General features: G+C 43.3%; 1 protein-coding gene across 2 annotated transcripts; it reads right to left on the bottom strand.

Moving 5' to 3' along the window:
- Window positions 1-386: 386 nt before the first annotated feature.
- On the bottom strand, window positions 387-26,262 carry Cpa4 (carboxypeptidase A4). Of its 2 annotated transcripts, none has more exons than XM_069996768.1 (11): window positions 26,187-26,262; window positions 20,560-20,641; window positions 20,036-20,170; window positions 18,231-18,329; window positions 15,063-15,164; window positions 13,553-13,657; window positions 12,727-12,837; window positions 10,909-10,999; window positions 8,466-8,659; window positions 7,481-7,565; window positions 387-1,981 (listed from the first exon to the last, which is right to left on the bottom strand). In XM_069996768.1, the coding sequence occupies exons 1-11, from the start codon at window positions 26,252-26,254 to the stop codon at window positions 1,794-1,796; spliced, it is 1,260 nt and encodes a 419-aa protein (XP_069852869.1). In that variant the 5' UTR covers window positions 26,255-26,262; the 3' UTR covers window positions 387-1,793. The 2 variants fall into 2 exon arrangements, with proteins under 2 accessions (XP_069852869.1, XP_069852868.1); XM_069996767.1 differs by having other exon boundaries at window positions 8,466-8,665; window positions 26,187-26,254.

The raw sequence follows: 26,262 nt of genomic DNA, 5'->3' as shown, positions 1-26,262 counted from the left end.
GAGACTGTAATTAACTTTCCTTGCTCTGATGCTCACTCACTAAGCAGCCTTCTGATTATAATTTGGCTTCTCATGTATCTTGCCTATTGGGAGAGAATGTACTGAGAATGTAGTGTTCAGGCCGACGTGAGGATCCAATCCATTAAACAGTTACATGCCATGGTGTAAATTAATAAATTTGTATTCTGATTTTATCATTTGCCTCGTCTGGGCTCTGAAGGCGTGAGTCAGCATCCCCGGGTCTAATCAACACAGACCCCAAGAATAGCAAGCTTCTGGGTTGAGAAATGAAGAGCAAGACCCAGACCAAAGTGAAATCACCAAGATAACATTACCCCAGAGGCCCCTCAGCATGATCAAGAAGGCTTTCCTATGTGTCACACAATATAGGCAGGGATTAGAATTGACTTTTGACATCACAAAGAGCTGCATATTCAAAACCATGGCTTGGCTCTATTCAGGTGAAAGCAAAGAACAGAAGAGGATCGTAAGGCTTATATTAAATATTTATTGGCTTATGAGGACACACCAGATGCTGTGCAGATCTGAGGCAGAAGGTTAAGATTGACAGACACATTTGAGAAAAGCAAAAAAAAATAAAAACAAAAACAAAACAAAAAAGGGGGAACAGATGGTACATAGTAAGAAGAGATGGACAAGAGGCTTGTGACTAATGAATTCTTGTTCCACAGAGGTACCCAGGGTCTAGAATGAAAAATAGAAGGTAAGTTTTAAGGGGAAAAAAAGCTCAGGGGAAGAGAAGCAAGCACAAGATACACCAGAACACCAGCAGGACTGTGCTGAGACCCTGAGAATACCCAGAGCAGAGGGGAGGCCCAGCCTGGTGATCCAGGACCTGTGGGGTGAGGGCAAAACCTTTGAAGTGAGTTCAAAAAGTGAAGTGGAGATGAGCCTAATCAGGGCAAATAGGGCTATGTGAGGAATCCTGCAGTCCAGGTCACCACTGTTTCTGAAATCCTGTGGGTGAGCATCATCTACAGGGCCACTAATCCCTTTTCAGGATCCCAAGAATACTGAATAATAAAGGGAAGTGCTAAGAAATGTGGTGTCTAGAAACTTTTGCTAAAGATGGGAAGAAAGCCTCTACATAATATTCAGACCAATGATGGGGAGGCCAATACTGATGACTCTACAGGATTTGTTGCTTAAAGAAACATGTTTCTCAGGTGCATTGGCCAGCTACAAGGAGGCTAGAGGAAGAGAATCTCTTGAACCTAGGCCAGCCTGGACAATCTCACAAGGCCCTATCTCAACAAGAAGAGCAGAGAAAAGGATGGAGAGAGGAAGGTAGCAAAGGGAAAAATATGTTCTTGAAGGAGATAAAGAAAGCTTCTTTGAGATCCAACCAAAGCACAGAATGTCCCATGGGTCCCCACCAAGTCCTTGGCTTGGCTAGACATGGAAGAGACTTGAGAACCATCAGACATATTCTAAAGGTGAGGTAGAAACATGCTGCCAGGGAAGGATGGCCCTGAGTATGGCCTGTCCAACCAGCACATGAAAGGAAAGGTTCAGCTGAACAACGGGACCAAATTGAGAATGTTGGTGGACATGTTCTTCATGGGCACCCCACCAGGAGTGGGGCTGGAAGGGGACTGACCTGGGCGCTTTACAACGCAGAGGGCTCTGACTCCCCTGTGAAGAAAAGAACTCATTTACTTGATCACTTTAATCTCACACTACAATCCTTTTTGGCCTTCTAGAATCAAAATATGTTGAGATACTTGAGTTCGATCAAGTTCATGACCTTCACTTTGTGTGGAGGCCCTGGTCTAATAGAGGTTGTCCCGCACATGCTCCATGATGGTCTTCAGCCCCAGCCAGGTCTCCTCTGCAGTAGGGATGATCTGATTGGCTGGCAGAAGGAAACCATAGTGCCCAGTGTCCCTTAACTCAAATGTGAATGAGTACTTGATCCCGTTGTCATAGGCCCAGTCAATGCTGCTCCCACTAGCTGGATCTGTAAGTCAAAAGAGTAACATGATTGAAGTCCAGTTGCCTTTAAAACTCAGAAAGGGCCATAGCTCTACCTGCCTGGGGTTCCTTGGGAGCCTAGAGTTATTTCTGCAAGCCATCGCCTCCCTATAATATACATGCCCAAAGGACACATTGGCTCCATCCATAGGTCTTAGGACAATACAACATGAAAGTCTGTACTCAGCTCAAACTAAGAGACTTGAAAGTCTCCATTCTGCCACTAACTCATTGTAATCCCTCAGGCTACTCAAAACTAATCTTCTCATAGACAAAGTGTATGGTAGGCACTTCCAACATAAACCCAAGGACCCTCGTAGCCCTTGCCAACATGGAAAAGGCTGGCCCAACCTTGTAACTAACAAGCCTAAATGGAATTGTCATGAAAGAACTTGGGATTCTGCCTTGCTCTCTCTTGGGTCACTCACTCCGAAGAAGGCCAGCTGCAGTGTTGTAAGGACACTCAAATAGCCCAATCAGGAGATGGATGTGGAGAACTTTGACTTCCTGCCAATAATAAGCACTAACTCACCAGACACCCCCGGCCCCACCACACCCAAGTAAGCCAGACTACAAACGCTTCCTTGAGCCCTGTAAGCCTGGGGTTCACTACAGTCCTGGAAAACATCTGACCCCAACCCCACAGGAAATCTTGGGCCATAGACACCCAGTTAAGTGTCTCTTGACTTCCTAAACCCTGTAAAGCATATAAGGAAATAAATATTTATTGTGTTAAGCTGCTAAGTTTCAAAACTTCTTTACATAGCAAGAGATAACTGGTTTACAGAGCAAAAGAAACACATTCCTTAAGAATCCCTTTGCCAAAAGGCTTGAGAAGGGCATGGAGCCTATTTTCCTGCTTCTTCCCACTCAAATTCCACTTCACAGACAAATTTGGTTAAAAGAGAGCAACATTGCTGATCTTGTAGGATAAAATAGGGTCAATAGGTGGGGTGCGGGTGGCTTGTGCCTGTAATCCTAGCTATTCAGGAGGCTGAGATCTGAGGATCACAGTTCAAAGCCAGCCCAGGCAGGAAAGTCCGAGACTTTTAATTGGAGAATTAAACACCAGAAAACTGAAAATGGTGCTGGGCTCAAGAGGTAGAGAGCTCACCTTGAGCTGAAGAGCTCAGGGACAGCACCCAGTCCCAGAGTTCAAGCCCCACAACCAATAAAAAGAAAAAAAAAATAGTGTCAATAGTTGCTATTATTTATTCAGCATCTAAGTAATGCTGGTTATTATATTTTAAAAGTTTATATTTATGCTCATTGTCTTTTCAACCCTTAAGGAAGGTATTACTGTCCTTGTTTTACAGATGAGAAAAAAAAAAAGGTACAAAATGGATTGTTTATCTGGGAACTTCCAGGTGGAAATGACAATGCTAGAATTAAATCTAGTGGACCTGAGAAGAAAGCCCTGGATCTCTTCAGTCTACTTCGTTTCCATCTATATTAACATGTCTGTTCAAAAGGCAAGTCTTTTCACCTTTCCCTTATTCCTGAGAGAAGCAGGAAAAATCTTGCTTCCACCAAGATTTTTCCCTGAGGCTCTGCTGTTCACTGAAATCCTTCTGCCATTTCCATAGCCTCTCTTTACCCAGTCCAAACAGACAATGCTACTTTAACTTTCTAGAGGTTCTTTATATGTCAGAATCAAGTATCTCAACTTTTTTTTTATTCTGGAAGGCAAAAAAAAAAAAAAAAAGGATTATAGTTTGGGATTAAAGTGATCGAGTTCATGAACTTCACTTTAAGTCCCTGCTCAATGTCCACTTATTCTTTTTTTAAAATACTTTTTATTGTAAAGATATGGTTCAGAGGGGTTACTGCTATATGAGTAGGGCAATGAGTACATTTCCTATTGAGCATTGTTATCTCCTCCTTTGTTTCCCCTACCATCCCTTCCCTCCCCACCTCCCCATCTCTTCTCTCTACCCACCCCGAAGTTGTAAAGTTTGTTTTCAACTTAGTGTCTTGTATGTCTCATTGTTATAATGGGTCAACATGTATCCTTGTTTCAGCATTTTGTTATTTCCCTTCCCCTCCCCAAATTAGAAAATTTTATATACAAAATACAGGACACTGGAATCAAATATAGTGACAACAGGAGTTATACCATGGGGGAAGAACATACAAAGGAAACAAAAAATTCACATAGTATATTAAAAACAACAGCGACAAAGAAAAAAACATCTTGTGTCCTTATCTTGGGGTTCATTTCACTTAGCATCATCTTGTATGGTCATATGTACATAGCTTTTGACCTTTTCTGCTTGTCTGGTAAGATTATCCTAGACGTATACTAGTTATTGCAGAAAAGGGAAACCATGAAACCTATGTTTCTTTGGGTCTGGCTTACTTCACTTATTATAATTTTTTCCAAGTTTTTCCATTTCCTAACAAATAAGGGTGGTGTCATTCTTTCTGATGGAGGCATAGAATTCCATTATATATGCATAAATAGATTACATTTTCCTGATCCATTTATCTATGTCCACTTATTCTTTATTTTAAAAAAAAAAAAAAAGCAAGTAGCTCTGTGGCTCAAAGTGGCAGAATGCTAGCGTTTAGCAAAAACCCAGGCCCTGAGTTCAAGCCCCACAACTGACAAAAATCAAACAAATATGAGAACATATTTTTGTTTGTTTCAAACAAACAAAGCCTAGGTTCAAACCAACCCTTTCATACTTGCTAGATAGGCACTCCACCACGTCAGCCACACTTTCCAGCTTTATTTATTTTTCGAAAAAGATCTTGTGGTTTTTGTCAACACCAACCTAGATAACAATCCTCCTGTACCTGCTTCCTAAGTAATTGGGATGACAGGCAAGAACCACTACATTCAGCTTTTTATTGAGATGAGGTTTCATCTCCATTTTTTGTTGGTCTAGGCTGGCCTTGAACCTTGATCCTCCAAATCTCCACTTCCCACATAGCTGGGATTATAGGCATGAACCACCATGCCTACACAGGAGTATACTATTGACACTGTTCTACACACTGTATTTCTCAATGAGCAACCGAATGTTCCTCCCTATTGGCACATTTTAATTCACCTCATTCATCCAGGTGCAGCCTAGTGCTTTATTGTCTAAATGCATAAAAAGTGTTTTTGTGCAGGACACTCCAGATTGGCATTTGAAATACTCCCAGTCTTTCCTGATGATAAATAATATTGTCACACACATCTTTAATATTCATGACATATCCATGAGTCAGATGAGCGTACTTTATTTACATCTAAGCCCTTCATGGATCAGGATGAGTGAAGAGGAAGGGAACCAGTTGCTAAAGGTAGTTGGTCTAAGAACAATTCAAGCAACCACTTATAGTCTGACAGAAGGAAGAAGACATAAAAACTCTAAAAAGCTGATGCAAGAAGTAAAGGGACAAAACAAGCTGGGGTTATTTAGCAGAAGGACCTTACAGTCCAACCTGGCAAAGCATGACTTCAGGATATAGCAACTACTCTTCAGAAACCACTCAGTCACGAAGAAGCGGACTGAAACCTCTTCTGTAGGCTGTGTTTAAGAAGTCCGTTTTAGAATTACTTTCACTTAAACAGTTAATCTAAGAAGAAAAGATAAATATCAAGTGTGTCCATAGTACATGCCAGAAGTCTTTGAAATTAGATAGTATGATTATACAAAAAAAAACCCTCTTTGGGTTTTTGGGAAAGCCTATCAAGAATACTGAAGACAGGCTTTGAATGTGAGAAGAAACTCTGGGCTCCTCGACCCTCCAGGAGAGGCTTCCCCCTCTTCTGTGGAAGGCATCTGGTGAGTGTCCCTTGATTTAGCACAGCTCAGGCTGGAGAGAAGAATTTGTTTGATGTGGGAGTACAAGGTCATTCTCTGACCCTCAAACAGGGACCCTGGTGACCTCCACAGATCTTTGGAGAAGCCTTCTCTCCAGGATCCTAGCAAGTCCCCATGGGTCCAGGATTGACTAATCAAGCAGAGAGGGTGGAGAACGTCTCAGGATGTGTCCTCTGAAGAGCTCCCATTCCACAGCATAAATAATAATAAACCATGAATAATTAATAGACTGTTGCTGCAATTAGCAACACAAATGCCAGCATCATGCTAACTGCTTTATGCAGCTCTCTGGCCTGTGAAGCAGAGGAAGGTGCTGAGATGGAGCACCTTCGGAGATGGAACTCAGCACTGAGATGGAGAAGGGGGAGTGGAGAATGTAGCATCTTCCAGAAGACAAGGGCTGAGGGGAAATCTAGTGGGACAGTGGGGGCGGGGTGATGGTGCTGAATTCCAGGACTGAGGAAAGAAACAACAGCAAGCTTGCAGTCTCTGGAGGGATCAACAGTTGGAAAGAGAAGACACTGGAGAGGGGGCTAGAATTGTGCTTTACATTTACATTGGCATCTGAGAATGCAATTTTTTTTTTCCAAACAGGAGCATTAGTAGATTGACTCCCAAAATAAGGGATATGAATTGCTCTGATGAAATAGTTCATCTAGGAATTAAAACAAAGGTATCTCCTCAAAATATGGCTGCAAGGGATTGAGCTTCAAAACTAGGTTCAGGAAACCAGGTGTGATCCACACCTATAATCCCAGCACTCAGGAGGCTGAGGCTAGTGGAGTAAACGTTTGTATTTGATTTTGGTAACTTGGTATTGTATATCCATTTATCTGAATTAGGAAAGGGAAGGGGAACAACAGACTGGTGAGACAAAGGACAAGGGGGGACCAATGCAACAGTGATACACACAAGACAGTATGTTGGAAATGATCTGTACAACTTTCGAGGGGGGGGTGTGGATTTAGCAGGACAGGGAAAGTAAGAGAAAAATAAGGGAGGTGGTAACAGGTTTGACAAGAAATGTACTTATTATCTTACTTATGTAACTGTAACCCTTCTGTACATCACCTGACAATAAAAAAAGAAAAAGAAAAAAAAATGTTTGTGGCCAGCCTAAGCTACATGGCATCACCCTGTTTGGGGAAAACAAACAAACAAAAAAACAGTTTGGGAGCACGGTGGATTTTTTTCTAGATGCCTGAAAGGAAGGACCCTCTAATCCTCCTTGTTCATTTCTGATAGGAAAATAGACCCTCCCCCACCCCTCCACCACCACCACAAGCAATCTGCCATGGCAAAGATGGGTTCCCTTTGAAAAGAGAAGGACGGGCTTGCTAAACCTTTTGATACACTATGTCAAGATGCTTAATGCAAGATGAAGAATGCAGCTTCTACCCAGCTGACAGGACATAACTCATAAGGGCACGTGACAAATAGCTCAAGCGTACAGAGGACGCTGGTGAAGACAACTGTCTGCTGCAGCTAGTGTCACGCAGGCTGGACATAAATCTAGTCTATTACTAACCACAAGAACAATCAGGCAACATCCTAAGGAGTGTAACTTTCCCCTCCACCTCCTTTCCTCCTGGAGCACTGTCTAAAGGGCGTGCACACGCACACACGCGCGTGCACACACACACACACACACACGAGCAAGTACTCACAGACGGTGGTACAAGTTGGGCCCACTTGGTACTTGGTGCCTGACAGGGAAGCCAGGGCTTCAGCCGCTTGCCTGGCCACATCATCCTGGGAAGGAAGGAGCAGAGTAAGAAAGGACAGACCCTGAGTCCTGACCCTGGGAGAGAAGTGTCATGTCCCAGAGCATGAGGGAAGGCCAAGTTATGTTCAAGTGGAAACCCTGGAATGGAGAAAGCCAGAAACTAGTCCCCACCTAGCCACGAGCCTGGGTGGGGCTTCCTCTGGCTGAGGGTTGTGGGCTGGCTGTGGCCTACGCTCATGTCACACTGCTGATCTCAGCCCTGTCCTCACCAGAACTCCTCATTCTGAGGTGACTCACTGGATAGGATGCTGAACTCCCCTGGGCAATGGCCTACACCTCTTCCTTGATCAGAGCAAGGGCACCTCCCCCATGTATGCTATGGTGCCAAGCACACAGCTCTTAGCAAACCATAGACACATGATACGCTCCTGTCAGGAAAATAAGTGAGACAGCCAGGCAGGGTCAGTTACATTTTGTTTTTGTTTTTGTTGTTTTGGGCTTTTAAACTATTCCTGGGGCTTGAACCAGGGCCTGGGCACTGTCCCTGAGCTTCTGTGATCAAGGCTAGCACTCTACCTCTTGAGCTATAGTTCCACTTCTAGCTTTTTGGTGGTTAAGTAGAGATATAAGTCTTGCAGACTTCCCTGTCTTGGCTGGCTTTTGAACCACAATCCTCAGAACTCAGTAGCTAGGTGTGAGCCACGGGCCCCTGACTATCAGTTACAGTTCTTGAAACTCACAGGAGACACAGAAATAAGAGGGACTGTCTTCCTCCTGTCCCCAGTAGGTCTGATAGCTCATCCCAAAGGTCTAGGCCCTTAATGACACCTACTCAGATGCCTAGACTTGCTCTTCGGCTGTAGTTGGCCACCTTGGACCTCAAGGTCCAGAAGCCTCAGGGCCAGGTAGAGGCTGCCATCACTCACCAGCTCCTCAGCATCGGGCGCCTTCTTCATAGAGTACCCATAGGGATACATCAGCAGCTGAGAGTAGCTGTGCAGATCGATGAAGCATTTGAAATTCCCATGCTTCTGAATGAAATCTACCACTGATTTCACCTCCACTTCAGAATTGGCATGGGGGCCGTGGTATACTTCAGAACAAGGGTTGTCACTGGCTCCTGTTCCTGTCGGGGAAAGCCAACCAGAAACAGTGACCCACAGGCCAAGAAGACAACAGTGAGGTACTCAGTCCCCAACAGAGCTGGGGCGAGAATAGACAGCCACTGGCAGATGTTCCATAAGAACCTATCGAGGTGTGGAGCCTGGGAGAGGGAGGGCAGGGAGGGAGGCCAGGGGCGTTGGAGCTACCACAGCTGAAGAGGAAAATTGTTAGGACTTCTTCAAATGGATAGAGTTGACCTTGTATTGTGCCAATAGCTGTTGTCATACATAATTAATATCATACTTGAGAATGAGTTGTAATTAATAAGTATGCTAGATAATTAATATGAATACCAATAAATAATGAAAATGACTCCATTTATTCTGGTGTCAACTTATTCTCTTGGTTCAGATCTTAATGGCCAACCACTGCCAAAAATAATATATTGTTGTGGCTAAAATTTCTTGATTCTTTGACAAGCATTTAGAAATATTGCTTTCAGTATTAGTTCACCATACAGCTCCCTGGAGGGTATGTGGTATGTATGTATATGTGTGTGTGCGCAACAACCCTAGTTATGAGAAAATCTGGCTTGACATTGACACCCACAGGTCCCACATTCGTAACAGCTCCTTTCCTATGGTTATTATTCCCCACCCCCGATGATTTTTGTGGTATTTCTATGCAACAGGAGATGGGTACTCGCAAGAGGGGGATGGGGCCCAGGGGAGATGGGGAGAGGAATGAAGAGGGGGGAAAGAGGAAGAATGCAGTAAGAATTCACTATAAAATGAACTATACAACTGTGAGTGGGGACAGGAGGAAAAAACTAAGAGAGAACAAGGGAAAGGGTGACATTGTTCAAAAAGAAATGTAATCTTTACCTGACTTATGTAACTATAATCCCTCTGTATGTTACCTTTATAATAACAATAAAAAATTAAAGAGAATTCATTGCATAAACCACAAAATCAAGAAAACTAAGGGAAAGGATGGGTTGCAGGGAGTGAACATGTTGAAGGAGTGATGCAGATCAAGATGCATTGTGTGCATCAACTACTTTGTTAAATGGCAGAAAAAAATCAATACATATCCTAAAAAAATAAGAGCAAGGGAATATAGAAATGAACTTGAAGAAATGGAAACAAGAGGGTTTTTAGTGTACTGTTTTCAGCTAGTTTCTTTCTTTCCTTTGTTGTCACTGTTTTTTTTTAATTTCTGTACCCTTTTTCTTATAAGTTTATCTCATTTGGGGAAGGGAAGGAGAATCACAGAAGTGGTGGGACAAAAGAACTAATGCAACTGTGATACTCACAACACAATATACTGGAAATGAACTTTACAGCTTGGGGGAGAGGGAAGTTGGAGGGGAAGTGGGAGAAAATGAGGGGAGGGAGTAACACTGTTCAAAAAAGAAAAGTATTCATCACCTTACTTACGTAACTGTAACCCCTCTGTATATCACCTTTACAATAAAATTTTTAAAAAAAGAGGGAGAGAAGGGATGGATTGAGAAGGATGGGTAAGAATATTGAAAGGGGTGACATTAATCAAGATACATTGTATTCATAAACTGTTCTGTTGACTGGCAACTCTTTTGTGTAACTATGTAAAGATAATAAAAATATTCCCCCCAAAAACTCTCTAGGTATAATGGCTCCTACCTGTAATCCTAGATGCTCAGAAGTCTAAAGTTAACCTGGACAAAAAGTCTGTGAGACCTCATCTCAAACAATAAAAAGCTGGGTACAGTAGCAATAGCAATTGGCTGACTCCTAGTATAGCAAGAATTGTAAATAGGAGGATAGCAGTCCAGGCCAGCCATGTTAAAAAGTGAGACCTCTTCATAAAATAACAAAAGCAAAAATGCCTGGGGGCATGGATTAAGTAATAGAGTGTCTAGATCCTGAGTTCAAACCTTAGTACTACAAAAAAAATTAGATAGATACATATATAGATAGATAGGTAGGTAGACAGATAAATAAGTGTATGCATATGTAAACCAAAAAGAAAAGAAAAATTATCATGATTATACTCATAATGCAAATACTCTCTGTCCCACCATTCTCTCAGGAAGCCAGGCAATACTGAATCATTCTTTCAAAATACAATAATCAAAAATAAAAACAATGTATAAACATAAAGAGCCTAAGACCTGCACATACGTCTCTTGTGAATGGAGCAATGAAACTCTTTGGATGCTGGCTCTGTTCAGCTCTGTTCAGTTCAGGGGGACAGGTTTGTTCAATGTCATTTCCTGCCTACCTGCAAAGCTAGCATTCCAGTTTCGGTTTGGGTCAGTACCGATGCAGCGGCTTCCGGGGTTCAGAGACCGTGTCTTCCTCCAAAAGCGATTCTGAAAATGCCACCAAACACCCAGAGTAGGTCATGCAATAAGAGCAGTGAATGGTTTCTCTAGGAAATAAGAGATGACTGCAAGAGATGGCTGAGCTGCTTGTGACCCTGGACTCCTTTCCTCACTACATATGCAGCCTGTTCTCAACCCCCAGACCAAGGAAGGTTTGCCCTTCTGACTTTAAGAAAGAGACTGTCAGGCCAGGCGCTGGTGGCTCACGCCTGTAATCCTAGCTACTCAGGAGGCTGAGATCTGAGGATCGCGGTTCAAAGCCAGCCCGGGCAGGAGAGACCGTGAGACTCCTATCTCCAATAAACCACCAGAAAACCGGAAGTGGCGCTGTAGCTCAAGTGGTAGAGCGCTTGCCTTGAGCTGAAGAGCTGAGGGACAGCGCCCAGGCCCAGAGTTCAAGCCCCACGGCCGACCAAAAAAAAAAAAAAAAAAAGAAAGAGACTGTCATCCAGTTGAGTGTGTTGGCTCAAGCCTGTCAACCTAGCTATTTGGTAAATGGAAAGGGAGGGGAGTGTGAAAGTTCAAGGCCAGCCCAGGCATAAAGCTTATGAGACTCCATCTCAACCAAAGCCTGGGCATGGTGACATATGCTTGTTATCCCAGCTACAGTGCAATGGTGTGTTCCCGTCATCTTCAGCAACACAGGGAAGTGTTAAGTAGGCGGATCACAGTCCAGCCCTGGCCCAGGTCAGAAGCTAACTTGAAAAGAACCAATGCAAAAGGTCTGGAGGCATGGCTAAAATGGTAGAGCACCTGCCTAGGAAGTGCAAGGCCCTGAGTTCTATCCCCAAGATTGCTAAGAAAGAAAAAGAAGAGCAAGACAGAGACAGAATGGGACTCCCCCAAAATGCACTGATGAAAAACTTTGTATGCAAGTTGGGACCAGGCTAGTCCCAAGTGAGTCTTCTGCAGCCTCTACAGAAGTGAGATTGATGGTCCTTTACCTTTGTGATACCCAGTGCCCCAGAAGTGCACAGCACCTATTCTATTCTTGCCTAAATAACTCCATCTGAATTTCAGTCAAAAGCTCAACTAGGGAATAAGGAAACAAATTAAATGGCAAAACAAAGAAGCTATCAGCCAAATTCAAAATGTGAGACATTCTACAGGAAATTATTTGGTTTCTCCTGCAAATGAATGACATTTTAAAAGGATGTGTGGGGGTGCTTCTGCTGCTGAATAAGAGAGGCAGCTGAGACACAGCCACCAGATGCAGTGAGCAGACCTTACTGACTTCAACACACTGACTCCTAAGAGACATTTTTAAGATAATTGGGGGAGTTAGATGATATTAAAGAATTTCCATTAATTTTTCAAATGTGTCAGTAGGGTATAGGGCTTAGGAAATTTTTTTATTCTTCTTATAATAATAGTTAGCTAGAGATGCATACATAGGTAGTTGTGGGGGAATGAACGTGTCTAGGATTTGTTTTAAAATACTTCAAGGAGAAAATTGTGTAGGAGAGAAAAAAGATGAATAAACAATTGGTAAAACGTTGATAATTGTTCAAGACCCATAATAGAGAGTTCTTTTAGACTATTCTCTCTAGGGAAAAACTAAATAAATAAAGAAGTCTCTAGTGATTCTCAGTGTTGAGACTGAGCAAATGAAATCCTCACAAAGCTCATAATATCGTGTGGGTAGAGGCTCTCTGCAAAGCAGGGATGTCGCCAAGCCAGTTTCAGTCCTACCCCAGCCCCGTGGGATTACTCACTTGGGTGTGTGTATACACATATCCATCAGGATTGGCCACAGGAAGCAAGAAAATATCTACTTTCTCCAAGATGGAGGTGATAACTGGATCCTTCTGGTAATCAGATACAATCTAAGCAGAAACAACATACTTTCCATCAAGCTATGGCAGACTTGGTTGCTAGGTCTAACCTTATGTCTTCCCAGGACACCCAGTACCTAGAATGGATGCTCCCAGAACAGCCTCCACCGTTGAAAGCTTCCTAGGATTTGACACCCATCCCTCCCCCGCCCCCCCACACACAGGGGCATGGTTCTCTGCAAAGCTCTCTGAACCCCTCAAAATCCAGGGACAGGGCTTATAATTGTGCCAACAGCAATGAGATGATGGATGTTTGCTTTCTTCATGTTTTCCAGGGAAGAGATTCTATGTACACTGCTCTTCCCTCTCATTGCTGGCTTGAAACAGACTTTCTGGAAGATGCTAGCAAGGACCCAGAGGTCTTGTGGGGTTTGGGGGATTGAGCAAAGCTACTCTATCTTTGGTGCCAAGTACTGCTTTGTTCCCTTTGTAGAGCCCACTGTAGGTCAGTGCTTCAGGCCCACGTTTGCTGTGCACTAGCTTAATCATTGCCACTTTGTCACTTAGCCACAGAGGGCTGGCCAAGGGGCTTTGACCATTTACCTGTCACCTCTGAAGAGCCCCCAGCTTACTGGGGCTCCAGACCCCATTCTATACAGAGCATCTTCTCATTTGTCCCTTAGACCCAGCTATATGGGACTCCCCTGGCCTGCAAGGGTTCCCTTGGCCCCATCAGGATCCTTGGCTAGTTCCAAAGTGATATGACCTTCCTCGCCGTCCAGATGGCAGTAGCTTGTGAGATCCACTCGCGGGAATGGATGCCTGCATTCAGCCAAATGGCTGGCCGCTGCTTGTCTCCTCCCGTGCTGAACTGCAGAAGAGAAGAGGCCAGAAAATGACCTGCCTGCCTGAGTTTCCACTCACCTCTCCTCTCCCCAGCTCGATCCTATTCATTTAACTCATTTAAGATAATTCAGAGACCAAATGTTCCTGAGGGCCCCATCTATTTATCAGGCTTAGTCGTGACCAGCAAGCGTAATTGGTTGGCTGCAGCTCCAGGCAGCCTGAACCTCTCCAGCACTGGGAGCAAATTGGGAAGGAAAACCAATTGTTATTGTGGATTAGAATGCTGGTGCCATTAGAGATAATAGTATGTCTCTGAAAGGCTTCAAATAGTATCCCAACAGAGAGAGACACAAGGGTGTGTACAGCAGGCTGTTGGGTTGATGCAATAAATGAATTCAGTTTTAAATTAGGAAGAAGAGGGCTTCACTGTAGCGCTTTGTAAATGGCATTAATGAATTCTGCCCCCTGCTTTTGCCACAGTGTTTGGACCCCTTAGGTCAGAGCTTGGTGCTAATGAAGCCAGAGTCCCCATCAGATGGGCAAATAATCTAAATGTAATTATTTTAAAGCAACCAGCTCAGTGGCAGGTCTCCCCTACCAGTGGTTCACTATAAGTCTGGGGTCTTGAAGGGCTCATAGGGAGTTGAGGGTTTGGCAAATCCTTGAGCCATCAATTGTTCTATGGTATAGGCTACGATTCCTTTTGATTTGGTCAGCTGGGTTGTTTATATCATTTATGTCACTGTCATCATTTTCTATCTCCTTTGCCAATGCAAACCTGTATCTGTTAGAAATATCTGAAAATTTGGATCAGAGGCTGGGGGTAATATTCTAACAACCCTAAAATTAACTTCCTAAGTAACTTTTTTTTTTTTTTTTTGGTCATTTGTGGGGCTTGAACTCTGGGCCTGGGCGCTGTTCCTCAGCTCTTCAGCTCAAGGCAAGTGCTCTACCACTTGAGCCACAGCACCACTTCCGGTTTTCCGGTGGTTAATTGGAGATAAGAGTCTCATAGACTTTCCTGCCCTGGCTGGCTTTGAACTGTGATCCTCAGATCTCAGCCTCCTGAGTAGCTAGGATTACAGGTGTGAACCACCAGCACCTGGCTTCCTAACTAACTTTTAAAAGTAAGTAGAATTAAGTTCATAAGTCTATTCCACCTTTCCTTGCTTGGGAATGAAGGCAAGATTGGCTAGAACATTCTGGAATACTAGCCATCTCCCCTCTACTCCTGTCTTTCAGCCAAAAACATGGAATGAGATGTGCTCCTTCTAACTGTCTCTCATTAAACAATGAACCTCTGCCAGGTCCAGATCTAGTGGGGAGAAGATGATCACTATTTCCTTCAGTGGTAAAACAGCTGGATCCTTCTTGGAATGTAGGCTTTTGGCTACATTCAGTTAGGACCTTGCAAGGGCCTGGGACCTCACCTTCAGGACATACATCGGCCTCTTTTCAAATGTCTGTCCAATCTTCACTCTTCTGGCCAGGTCTGGAAAATCTGTAGCAATGCTGTCCATCTCATGGTAAATCTGAAGCAGAAAATAGTAAATCTAAGGACATTTTTAATTTTTAACAGTTTTTTTTAGATAGGGACTCATTACATACTTGGCCTCAAATTTAGATCCTTCTGCCTCAGCTTCTCAAGACCTGGGATTTTGGGTCACTGTGCCTGGTTTAAGGAGGCCTTTTTAAAATTTGTTCAGCTCTGGATAGGTATGTGTGAACTTTATCATGTCAGTCTTAAACTATGTCTTCCGGTTGACCATATTATCAGCATGAAATGCGTATTTCAAAGAAAGTGTCTAAAGAGTCCTTTTGTGCGATTTTCTGAAGAATAATACCTTGCATTTGTCCACAAACTTATAGTACACTCAACTATACAGATATTGCTACAAATTACACAGCTATTGCTACAAAGTGTGGTCTTTTATTCATCTTGGGTTGGACCAGCAGAACAACCCCACTAAGCACATTCTCTATGGGCAAAAATAAAGCTTGTGCCATGTATCTAATACCACACACATATATTAAATACACTGTAAAAAATTTAAAAATAAATCAAAATAGTTGCATTCATAAATGCTGTTAATAATGTCTCTATCTCTGTGGGCCATCTTGCTTAAAATCTCCTCAATTACAGGCACCCCACTTTCAAGTGGTAAAGACTTGAAAATTGTAGCGAAGAATGCTAAGAATATATCCAATTGCTTTCAGAGGGGGGAAAAGAAAAGAAAATTTGATTTAAATAGTTTATCCATTGTCATTTTTCAAGCCATTTGGAGGTCAAAAGAAGGAAATGAATTTGTGTAGTACTTAAGATTGGATGAAAGAGCTAAACACAGAAGGAAAAGGTGCAATCAATACAGAATAGCTTAAAGGGTTTATGGACTGGCAGTCAATATAACATACTGAGCAGAAGTGAACAAGTAAGCAAAAAGCAACAACAAAAACCCAAATACATAGGCAACCAAATAAAGTACAGAAGAAGTGACTCATAATGAGTTTCAAAGCTCAAAAAGGAGAAACCATAGATGACAAAAAAATGAAGAGGAAACTACCATATTAGAGAACTGGAAGTTGAACTAGAAATGGGCAAATTTGGCTTCCAACACAGCTTGGAAACTTTATCCCCAACACTGACCCCTAGAGAGATGAGGAAAAGCAAGGTAGCTCTCTGGGGCCATAAAAAGAAAGAGAATCACCCAGGAAAAGTTAAAATTCCAATGCTATATCCAGATATAAGATTCAAAAATCACACTATCAACTACCTCCAGGACACAAACAAAGGCTGTGGAACCAAAACTCTGGCAGAGACAATCATGAAATTCCCACTAGAGACCTAAGCAAGCTTAAACAGTTGTAAGCTATGAGTTGTTCATAGCTGTTTTTAGAAAGAACCCAAAATGAGCACAAGAGGAGGCAGCTGGCTCAGAGATACACAGCAAAAGTCCTTGAAGGAGCAGGAGATAGTTGGGAGCCAGGCACCAAAGCCTGGCTCAGATAGCCAGGAGATACCCTCCCGCCCCCCACACCCATAATCCTCAAGGGCCATTCGCAACTGGTGAACTCAGCTGGGGAGAGTCCCATGGCCATGAGGCTGTCATGGGTTTGATGGCTGTGTTAGCCTTGAGCTCTGCTTTCCTCAATGACCCAGACCACCAAACTCTTAACTTCATCCATCAGTTTGGCAGATGTATGCTACTGGTCACAAAGAAGGGTCAATGGGCAGTGTTATTGATTTATACACAACAAACAAAGTCACGAATAATCATGGAAAAGAAGTGAAAATGGTCATTTCAGTGATTGAAATAATCAACCACTCATCCTGAAAAGCAACTTAAAATATACATCTCACAAAAAGTATTCCAGAGCCGGGCGCTGGTGGCTCACACCTGTAATCCTAGCTACTCAGGAGGCTGAGATCTGAGGATCGAGGTTCAAAGCCAGACCAGGCAGGAAAGTCCGTGAGACTCTTATCTCCAATAAAAATCACTACAAAACTGAAAGTGACGCTGTGGCTCAAGCGGTAGAGCGCTCGCCTTGAGCTGAAGAGCGCAGGGACAGCGCCCAAGCCCAGAGTTCAAGCCCCACAACTGACCAAAAAAAAAAAAAAAGTATTCCAGGAACAGGAACATTGTTTATGTATGAAGAACATTCATTAAGGCAGGTGAAAGGAGAATAAGTTGTGTGTGTGTGTGTGTGTGTGCGCGCGCGCGCGCACGCACGTGTGCACTAATATAAGGGCTTGAACTCAAAGCCTGGGTGGGTGCTGTACCTAATTTTTGGTCTGGTTATTGGAGATAAGTGTTTCACAGACTTTCCTGCTTGGTCTGGCTCTGAACTGCAATTCTCAGATTTCAGCCTCCGGAGTAGCTAGGATTACAAGCATGAGCCACCGAAACCCAGCTGAGGATATAAATTTTGATTTGAGAATGAGTTCCTGAGCTACTAAAACTATCAGGCTAATGAAGCAGACACTGGGGGCGGGGCGCTGGGGGGGAGAAATGACATAAGAAAATGGTGTGGGCTTCAGGGTGCAGTCCCATACTTACAGTCTCTTGATTTTTCAAGTCCCTTTGATTTCTCCCTTTTGTATGAAATTACTCTGCTCCAAGCTTTTCATTTTGAAAATCTGGCTTACCTTGAAAGTCATCTATATAAAGTGGTTTCTAACTACGCACAGTACCAAAATGCATTATGTAACTAATATTATACATTATAAGTTGTCGTGATAAATGAATGGAAATATTTGGTTAACCTTGGAAATAACTACTTGTCGACTTGCCCGGAATAAATAACATTTTATTCCAGGCAAAAGATTATAGTGGGGGGTGGGGGAGAGGGTTGAATTACAAAGACTGAAAACGATTGCAATTATTTCACCGCTTTCCTTAAGAGATTGTTTGTGGAAAGGAGACTGGATGTGGGGGGAAATGTCCTGTTCACATTTCACTACGCTCTTAGGTGCTGGTGGAGTTAAACAGCCTGAGAATTGGAAAGGAATGAAAGTGCACATGTGTTAGCCCCTCAATAAAAAGATAATGTACTGAAGCTGGAAGGAAGGAGAGAGGTTACAAAATTCAGGAAGCACTCACAGCATCGAGAGAGTGGTAAGCTCCATAGTTGAAGTTACTACCACTCCGTTCTTGCCCTTCATTGTGTCGCATTTCTTCATCTTCATTATCTAAAAGGGCCTAAACAGAGACACAACATGTTGTTGAATTGATCCAGTAAAGATGGAAAATCTGGCTTTTTTCTTGCTCTGGCTTGATATTGGGGCCAGCTAAGATGGCAGCCCAACTGTCAAGACTTAAAGAGGGCCAATTATACAAACGAAAGATTATAGTAGGAGGAAATGCAAGTTCATAGTGTCTGCTTCTCAAAGAGCTTTAGATTTTTCACAACAACATACATTATAATCTCATTGTTTTATGGGGGTTTGAATCAATTCTATGGGATAGAACAACAAAATATCTGTGTTTATTTTTTCTAAGATGACTACTTTCTAATATTGTCAGTTCTACTGAAGCATTCTAATATATACTGTAATTCTAATACTCAGGAGAAAAGTCATTATCGTCTGTGTTCTGACCTTCATGATCAGTATGGTACAGTTTAAAAACTAAAATATCTGGCTAGGTACCAGTGACTCAGTGCCCATAATCCTAGCTACTCAGGAGGCTGAGATCTAAGGATCACAGTTGGAAGTCAGCTCAAAGTCCAGCAGTAAAGTCCACGAGACTCTCATCTCCAATTAACCACCAAAACCTAGAAGTGGAGTTATAGCTCAATTGGTAAAGTGCTAGCCTTGAGTAAAAAAGCTAAAGGACAGTGTCCAGACCCAAAAATGAAGCCCCAGTACTGGCACAAAAAATTATATATATATATATATATATATATATATATATATGTGTGTGTGTGTGTGTGTGTGTGTGTGTATACATTATATATATATATATATATATATTATACTGCTCTTAAAAATAGAGGTCATATTTCTTTCATGCAGCCATAAAACTTTCCTTCTTGGTGTCCAATTTATATTCTACCATTCAAAACCTGCTTACTCTCTGTAAAGAACATATGTGCTATTTGGTTATTCTATACTATGAAATCTCTAGCCATCAGCCTGCATCTGGTACCCAGTGCCTCTGAAAAACGCAGCTTGGGAAACCATTCAGAAACAAAGAAATTCTTATAACCACTCATACTTTGAAGGTTCCTGGCAGATGTCTGTGACATGTGAGGATGATTAGTAAGCCCGCAGCTGCTCACGCCATCAGGAAACTCATGGGCCAAATCACCAATTAGTCCATAACCTACCTCGGTGAAGGAGACAACGTGAGCCAGACACTATCCTGCTGTTCAACACGTGCCATGGACTGGGTGGTGGCGTTCCCTCTACTGGGCACAGTGGGTGACAGTCTCCCTTTCACGAAGGGCACTTCTTTTTACTGGTCCCCAGAACCATCCCACCCACAACTCTTGCCTCCTAACATCAAACACAAAAGGAAAAGGCACATCTATGTTGTACCAGATACTGTGGAGCATTTTATATACGTTGATTATAGAATCTTCTCAATACAGTATATGAAATGAGTATGACTGGTATCTTATTGATCTTATTGGTATTTTATTGATGAGGAAATGGAGGCCCAAGAGAGTGAAACTTGTCCAAAGAAACTGTGGGATTTGAATCTAGACACTGTCACACGCATTATCCCTATCTACTGTGACTTACTGTTTCTCTAACAAGTTACTGTACTTTCATCTGCCTGAAATTTCTACATCTAGCAAATGAAAAAAGGTGACAGTAGACCTAAAAAATCTCTCAGGTCTTCTCCTGACTGCTGGTGGCTTAGTCCTACACAAGAACAGTCTGAAACCATGGCCTACTTACCTGCAGGTCTTCAATTGTCACTGAGTACTCCAAGCCCTGGGACTTCAGGAAGGATTTGACTGGCAACAGACTGACAGATGGAACCAGGACATCCACAGGCCGACCAAAGGTGGAAGGAGATTTCCAGACATTGAGCTGAAAGGAATAGAAATCAAACCAGGCTAAAGGATAGTTCAGGTAAAACACACAATCAGCTCATTCTTGTACAATCACTACCAAAAGCCAAGCTGATCCCTGAGGGGCTGAGATCTGTTCAAGGGTAAACAGGGGCCATTTCACAATTGTATCTAGTCAGATCTACCCCTCAGGCAGTGCCTGGCAGAATCTAAGAAGTAAATCCAGAGCAGCTAGAAGGATAGAGCTCGGGTCTTTGTCTCCTGGGCCATCCACTGTGATCTACTTCCCAGCTCCTCCTCCCGCAATCTTCTCAATGGCACAAAAATCTTCAAGAACAGAAGTAATAACTCCAGTAGTAGAAGAATCTTCTCCCAACAAAGTCAAGAAGTCTGAAAAGAACCATGTACCTTGAAGTCATCCGAATTCACTAGCTGAATCAGTTTGCTGATCTCCTCTCCATTTCTGACATTAATCCTAAACACTTGGTCCCTGAAGAAGGGATGGGAGAGAGGAGGGAAAAAAAGCAAAAGATAATGGTGAGCTTTCAGCTGGCAAATAAACCCCAAACCCACAATCCCAGACAGAAGTAGGCCGAATGAGAGGAAATGGTCTAGTCTTTGGTTATAATGTATAGCCATTAAAAATAAGACTACGTGGCAAATGTGAAAAAGTGCTTATGGTATAACTTGAAGGGAAATAATATTAAGTGAAAGAACAGGACACAGAATTGTATGTGTGCCATGATTACAAGTATGGAAAAAGCAGATGCTCTAGAAGGAAAACAGACAACAGAAATATACCAAATGCTGACAGCGCTCAAGTTCGGGTCATGAGATTATGGATGACTTACTTTTTTTTCTCCTTGTATCTGTTTTCTGTAATGTGGTCATATTACTTTATAATGAAAAACACATATACATTTTACAGAAAGGAATGTTCTTGGGTTACATGCAAAGCTCACTGAAGATGTAAAGGAATACTTCTTCACTGTTGGGGGTTGAGGGCTAAAACCTCTGGGCTGAGAAGAGCTAGGAAATCAAGCAGACCCTCCATCCTGGGAAGGTGGGTCGCTACCTTCTTCCAGAAAAGAGAAGCTGGGAGCTTGTAGCCTCCTCTCCCAGCCCCAGAGCCCAGGATACGAGTGCATTCTGAGATGAATGCTGAATGCAGCCCAGGGTGTGAGACTGAACTCTGGGTCCACTGATGCTTACCAGGTCCTGCAAGGCCCCAGAAGGGGCCCCCCATAGCCCAATCCCTTTCTGGTTTGTCTTGCATTTCTTTCATATACATTATTTAGCTTCTGCAGCATTGGCAGGGGAAAGAGGCCCTGACAGCCTGTGTGGTGAGTGGGAGAAGGCTGGACATGAAAAGCTGCCTTTGAACTCTCAGCCGGCTCAGGGAGCCAGGGGAGCCATTAAGCGGTTGCTAGGTGACAGGCCCAAATGAATCTACACTAGATGCTGTCACATGCGTCATCTCTTTGACGCGAGTGAATGCAGAAAGGGCTGCTGGAGAGAGCTGTGGGCTGAAGGACCTGTTGACAAGAATAAATGATGCTGTCACAGGGAACTAAATGTGCAGCCTCATGTGGCAGCTCTTTATCAGAAAAACTGGTCCAGGCCAGATGGGTCCTCAGGGTTTTCCTTGGTTCTAGAAGGTCCTGGGGGGGTTCCAGAGATCTAGGCCAGCACAAAGGTATTATGGCCCAAGGCAGAGCAGCTCCCAGTGCAGGTGGCTGGTCTGGAGGAGAAGCCGGTGTGAAAGCTCACTTTCTCCCTCCCCAGCTGGTCCCCGCAGGGTCCTAGAAGGAAACAGCACCACAGGTGCCTGGGGGGGGGGGGAGCTCTGGTGGGGCAGTACTTGGCTGAACCTACTACATGATGAATATGGTTCAAGTTGTACCTCAAGGGTTCATTGCTGCAAGCTTGGTCTCTAGTATGGCAACCTTGGGAAATAGTGGGTGCTTTAAGAGACAGGTCCTGTTAGGCCCTAGAAAGTGATTAATGCTGACATCTTGGAGTTCATTTCTGTGAAAGTGGTACTAGCCCGGAATCTCTCTCTAGCTTCCTGTATTGCTATGTGATCTCTGCTTACACATGCCCACATCAGGATACCATCTGTCATGTTTTGGCGCAGACTGGGGGTCCTTACCAAACAGATGGAGTCCGGAGTCCCCAATCCTGAACTTGTAGTCTGCAAATCTGTGAGTGAAATAAATTTCTTTTTTTTTTTTGGGGGGGGGGTCCAGTCGTGGGGCCTGAACTCTGGGCCTGTGCACTGTCCCTCAGCTCTTCAGCTCAAGGCTAGCACTCTACCACTTGAGCCACAGCGCCACTTCCAGCTTTTTTTCTTTTTGCTTATGTGGTGCTGAGGAATCGAACCCAGGGCCTCATGCATACAAGGCAAGCGCTCTACCACTGAGCCACCTTCCCAGCCCCTGAAATAAATTTCTTTACACATTACTCAGCTCCATGTATTTTGTTATAGCAACAGAAAACAGACTACAGAACACATCAGGCTCACAAAGAGTTGTACGACAGCCCTGAGAAGATGAAGAGTTCAAGGCAAACAGCCTCAAAACAACCTCAAAAAGTAGAGAGAAGGGCATTAAAATGGGACCTCCTGTCTGAGGACTAAGACCAGTCTGCTAAACTCACACAGCCTACTCCCAACACTCCAGAAGAGAAGCAGACAACTCAGAAATGGGCATTTTAGAAAGTGTATACATTGACAACTCTAGTGGTAAAATTAGGCATTTGTAAAGCAATGCTGCCTAGAGCAATCACAAAAGAGGGGAGAGAGAAGAAACAGGAAAGGGGAAAAAGGAGGGATATGGAAAAAAGAAGGTTTGGGGGAATATGAAAATCCTAGCATATGTTCACCCATAAACAAAGAGTGTGCATTTTACTTTGTCCACAGTGGTGACTTTGCAACAGAACTCCCATACCCAGGCCCAGTCCACAGCAATGGAACACAGTGATTTCAACTAGTCTTGATGATGACTAAGTCCACACCCCATTTCAATCAGGATCTAATCATCCAAGCTGCAGAGGTTAAAGAAACAAATGTGGGTAGTACTAAGAAGATACCAACTAGGCAGGGCAGACTAGCTGGCCCAGATGGAGCCCCTGCCCCATCCTCCACCTCTCCATGTCCTTCACTTCCAACCCCCCACTAAAAAATCCCAAATTCACCATGTACTTTGGCCTTTGAAAAAGAGATTGCTGCCTGCAATCCTGGCTATTTTCCTTAACTGACTGGCAATCTCCTACCTGGTCTCAGGACAAGCTCATATCATCCATGAAGCTTTCCCTAACCAAAATTTCCCTAACCAAAAGTATAGTTTTCAAAGAGTACTAAACAGCAACAGTGATGGTAGGGTCTAACATTGTTTTCCTGACCATCAGCACATGGATACCTAAAAGCAGAGTGGGAAGGGCAGTCATTCTCATTGTCCTCATTGTCATGGTCTCTATTTGGAAAATGCCCTCTCCACGTCATGAGCATGGCGATGGTTGCCTACATCCTGGAAATTCTAAGACTTTGAACTTGAGCTCTTCCAAAAGAAGGGAGTTGGACCAGGAGGGGGAACATGTTGGGATTAACAAGCTGCTAAGTCTAACTTTCCTGTTCTACATGAGTCTTCCGATAGCTCCTCTGGCTGTCTTCAAACCCACTTGGCTGTTGGCAGTGATGGTTGTGGATTCCTTCTCGCTCACCTCATATTTACCCATGATTCAGACAATCTTGGGGACAGAGCTCCCATCCCTTCCCCTGTTATCATGTAAGTAGAGCTAAGTGGCTGGTTCTTGTGCTTCTCTTACCTTCACCCACAGCCACGCTCAGCAACCACCATGAATAATATTAAAAGATGGTTTCACAGAATTCTTAGATGCTTGCCAATTACCACAGAGACTACAACCAGTTCTGCAGCTACTCCCTGTTTTCTGCCTGCCTGACACCTCCAGATGTCCTGGCCATTGTCTCATCCTTAAAATGACTAACAACTAGGACAAAAGACACTAGCAGAGCACCAGAAAGCAAGAAGTTAGGAGAATCAAGAAGAAGGGAAGCAAATTGAATGGTAAAAAGCAACCATCATCTTCTCTACCACCCAAGTTCCTGCCTGGTCTCCAAACCACTCAGATGCTTAGATGTCAAGTTCTCTGCGCTAGACATATTTGTTGAACTGGACGACCAGAGCATGTTAATGGGAACTCTGGCAGAAAAGATTGCCCTACCTTTGCTGGGATCCCTACTATGGAGCAAGAACAGACCGAGAGGCGGGAAGAGAATGACTCAATTGGTTAAAACCATCCACGATTAGCAATCAGCTCAGGCACACAGCCCTTCCTGCATTCAACTCCTGCAGTGAGCCCTCTGGGGCCCTGCCCAGCTGTCTCAGCCCAGGTGCATCATCAGAGAGCTCTGTACCCTGAGCAATAGAGATTTTTCAACCACGTGAATTGCTTCAGTGGGAGCCTGACAGAACTATGCGTCAGCTCATACAGCAGCAAGTGTAGTTAGGGCACACCTTCTGCTGAGCTGCTGGTGAAAAAAAAAAAAAAATCTCCTTCCCTGGCCACCTGCTACACATAACCCCTCTGAGCTATTTGGCAACAGACATACAGGTATGAACAGTCATCATTATAAAAATTAGTCATATAAATAATATCATATAAATAATTGTTTCAATAAACAGCTCCTAAGTTCCCTCAATCAGGTAGTATAATAGAGATAGATAGACCATTGAGATAGACGATTCTATTTGGAGAATAACTTGTGTTATAGAAAAAAAAAAAAAGGTCTGGTTTTTGTATTCCATTCCAGCTCCCCTGTGTACCAGCTAAGTAGCCTTGGGCAGGTTCTTTAACCTTTCTAAAGTCGTGTTTTTTTCATGTTTAAATTGAGGAAAATAACACCCGTGCCTGGCAGAGTGGTTACATGATCCAAAAGATAATGTACATGAAAGCTCTTTGCAAATAGCAATGCATTATGAAGTAATGAGTTATTATAATGCAATCTTCTAGCAAGTCACCAAGCATCTCTTTCATCTCTCCTATCTTCCAAATTTCCCTCCTGTGCAAACCTCAGAGCCTCTATGTGAAGCCTGTTAAGCATGAGTGTGCAACACATACACAGAGTACAGGTGTGTGGTCCTGCCTATCAGTACCCATAGCTGTGCCTAGACAAGACCTGTTAGATCTCCTTGTCCTAGAAGTCAAGCAAAAGCACCAGCTCTACACAGCTTTTACCATTAATGAAGAGGGGAAACCATGAAGCCTGAAACCTACATTTTTCTCTTCTTTTTTTTTTTTTGGTCAGTCATGGGGCTCGAACTCTGGGCCTGGATGCTGTCTCTGAGCTCTTCAGCTCAAGGTGAGCACTCTACCACTTGAGACACAGTGCTATTTCTGGCTTTCTGGTAGTTAATTGGAGATAAGAGTCTCACAGACTTTCCTGTCTGGACTGGCTATGAACCGCAATCCTAAGATCTCAGCCTCCTGAGTAGTTAAGATTACAAGTGTAAGCCACCAGCACCCAGTTACATTTTTCTCTTTCATCATGGCAGAAATTCCCAACAAGCCATTTCTGGTCATTATTTAGAATTAATGATGTAGGTTTATGAAAGTTGGAGGTTCTTGAACTGACTTTACAAATAAGAAATAGGAAGAAAAAGAATTCACAGATTAGGAAGCTGGAGAAGGTCTATGGAGACTATTTGCTCTAATTTCACAGACAAAATCAGGTCTCACGGAGCAGTCATTTATCCAGGGGGACACAGGGACAAAGGTGAGACAGGTCCTCTTTCCTCAAGACTTGTCTAAGACATAACACCCTTTCCTTCTCAATTCTAGGACTGGTGGTATGGCTCATATGGTAACATGCCAGCAGTAATCGAACAAGCCAAGCAAGAGCTTAAGGACCTGAGTTCAAAACCCAGCACTAGCAAAAAGAAAAAGAATACAGATCATCCTTTTCAATCCCAGTTGGTTCCCATTTTGGTGAAATATTAAGTACAAAAAGAACTTACCCAAAAAATTTTTCCCGGCTGCAGATGCCTGGCCCAATAAGGGCCCCAAAGAACACTATCCACCACATGTCTGAAG

The sequence above is a fragment of the Dipodomys merriami genome, unplaced genomic scaffold (genome assembly GCF_024711535.1).
Source record: "Dipodomys merriami isolate MVZ:Mamm:240054 unplaced genomic scaffold, mDipMer1.0.p SCAF_5, whole genome shotgun sequence".
NCBI classification, from domain to species: domain Eukaryota; kingdom Metazoa; phylum Chordata; class Mammalia; order Rodentia; family Heteromyidae; genus Dipodomys; species Dipodomys merriami.
The sequence above is the reverse complement of the archived record's forward strand: the minus strand, read 5'-3'. Positions and strand labels throughout refer to the sequence as shown.

Coding starts and splice junctions, on each gene's coding strand:
- Cpa4 (XM_069996767.1), bottom strand. CDS start 26,254: ATGTGGTGGATAGTGTTCTTTGGGGCCCTTATTGGGCCAGGCATCTGC. Junction 20,171..20,559: donor TGAATTCGGATGACTTCAAG/GTACATGGTTCT, acceptor TATTCCTTTCAG/CTCAATGTCTGGAAATCTCC. Junction 18,330..20,035: donor TGACAATTGAAGACCTGCAG/GTAAGTAGGCCA, acceptor GTCTCTGTTTAG/GCCCTTTTAGATAATGAAGA.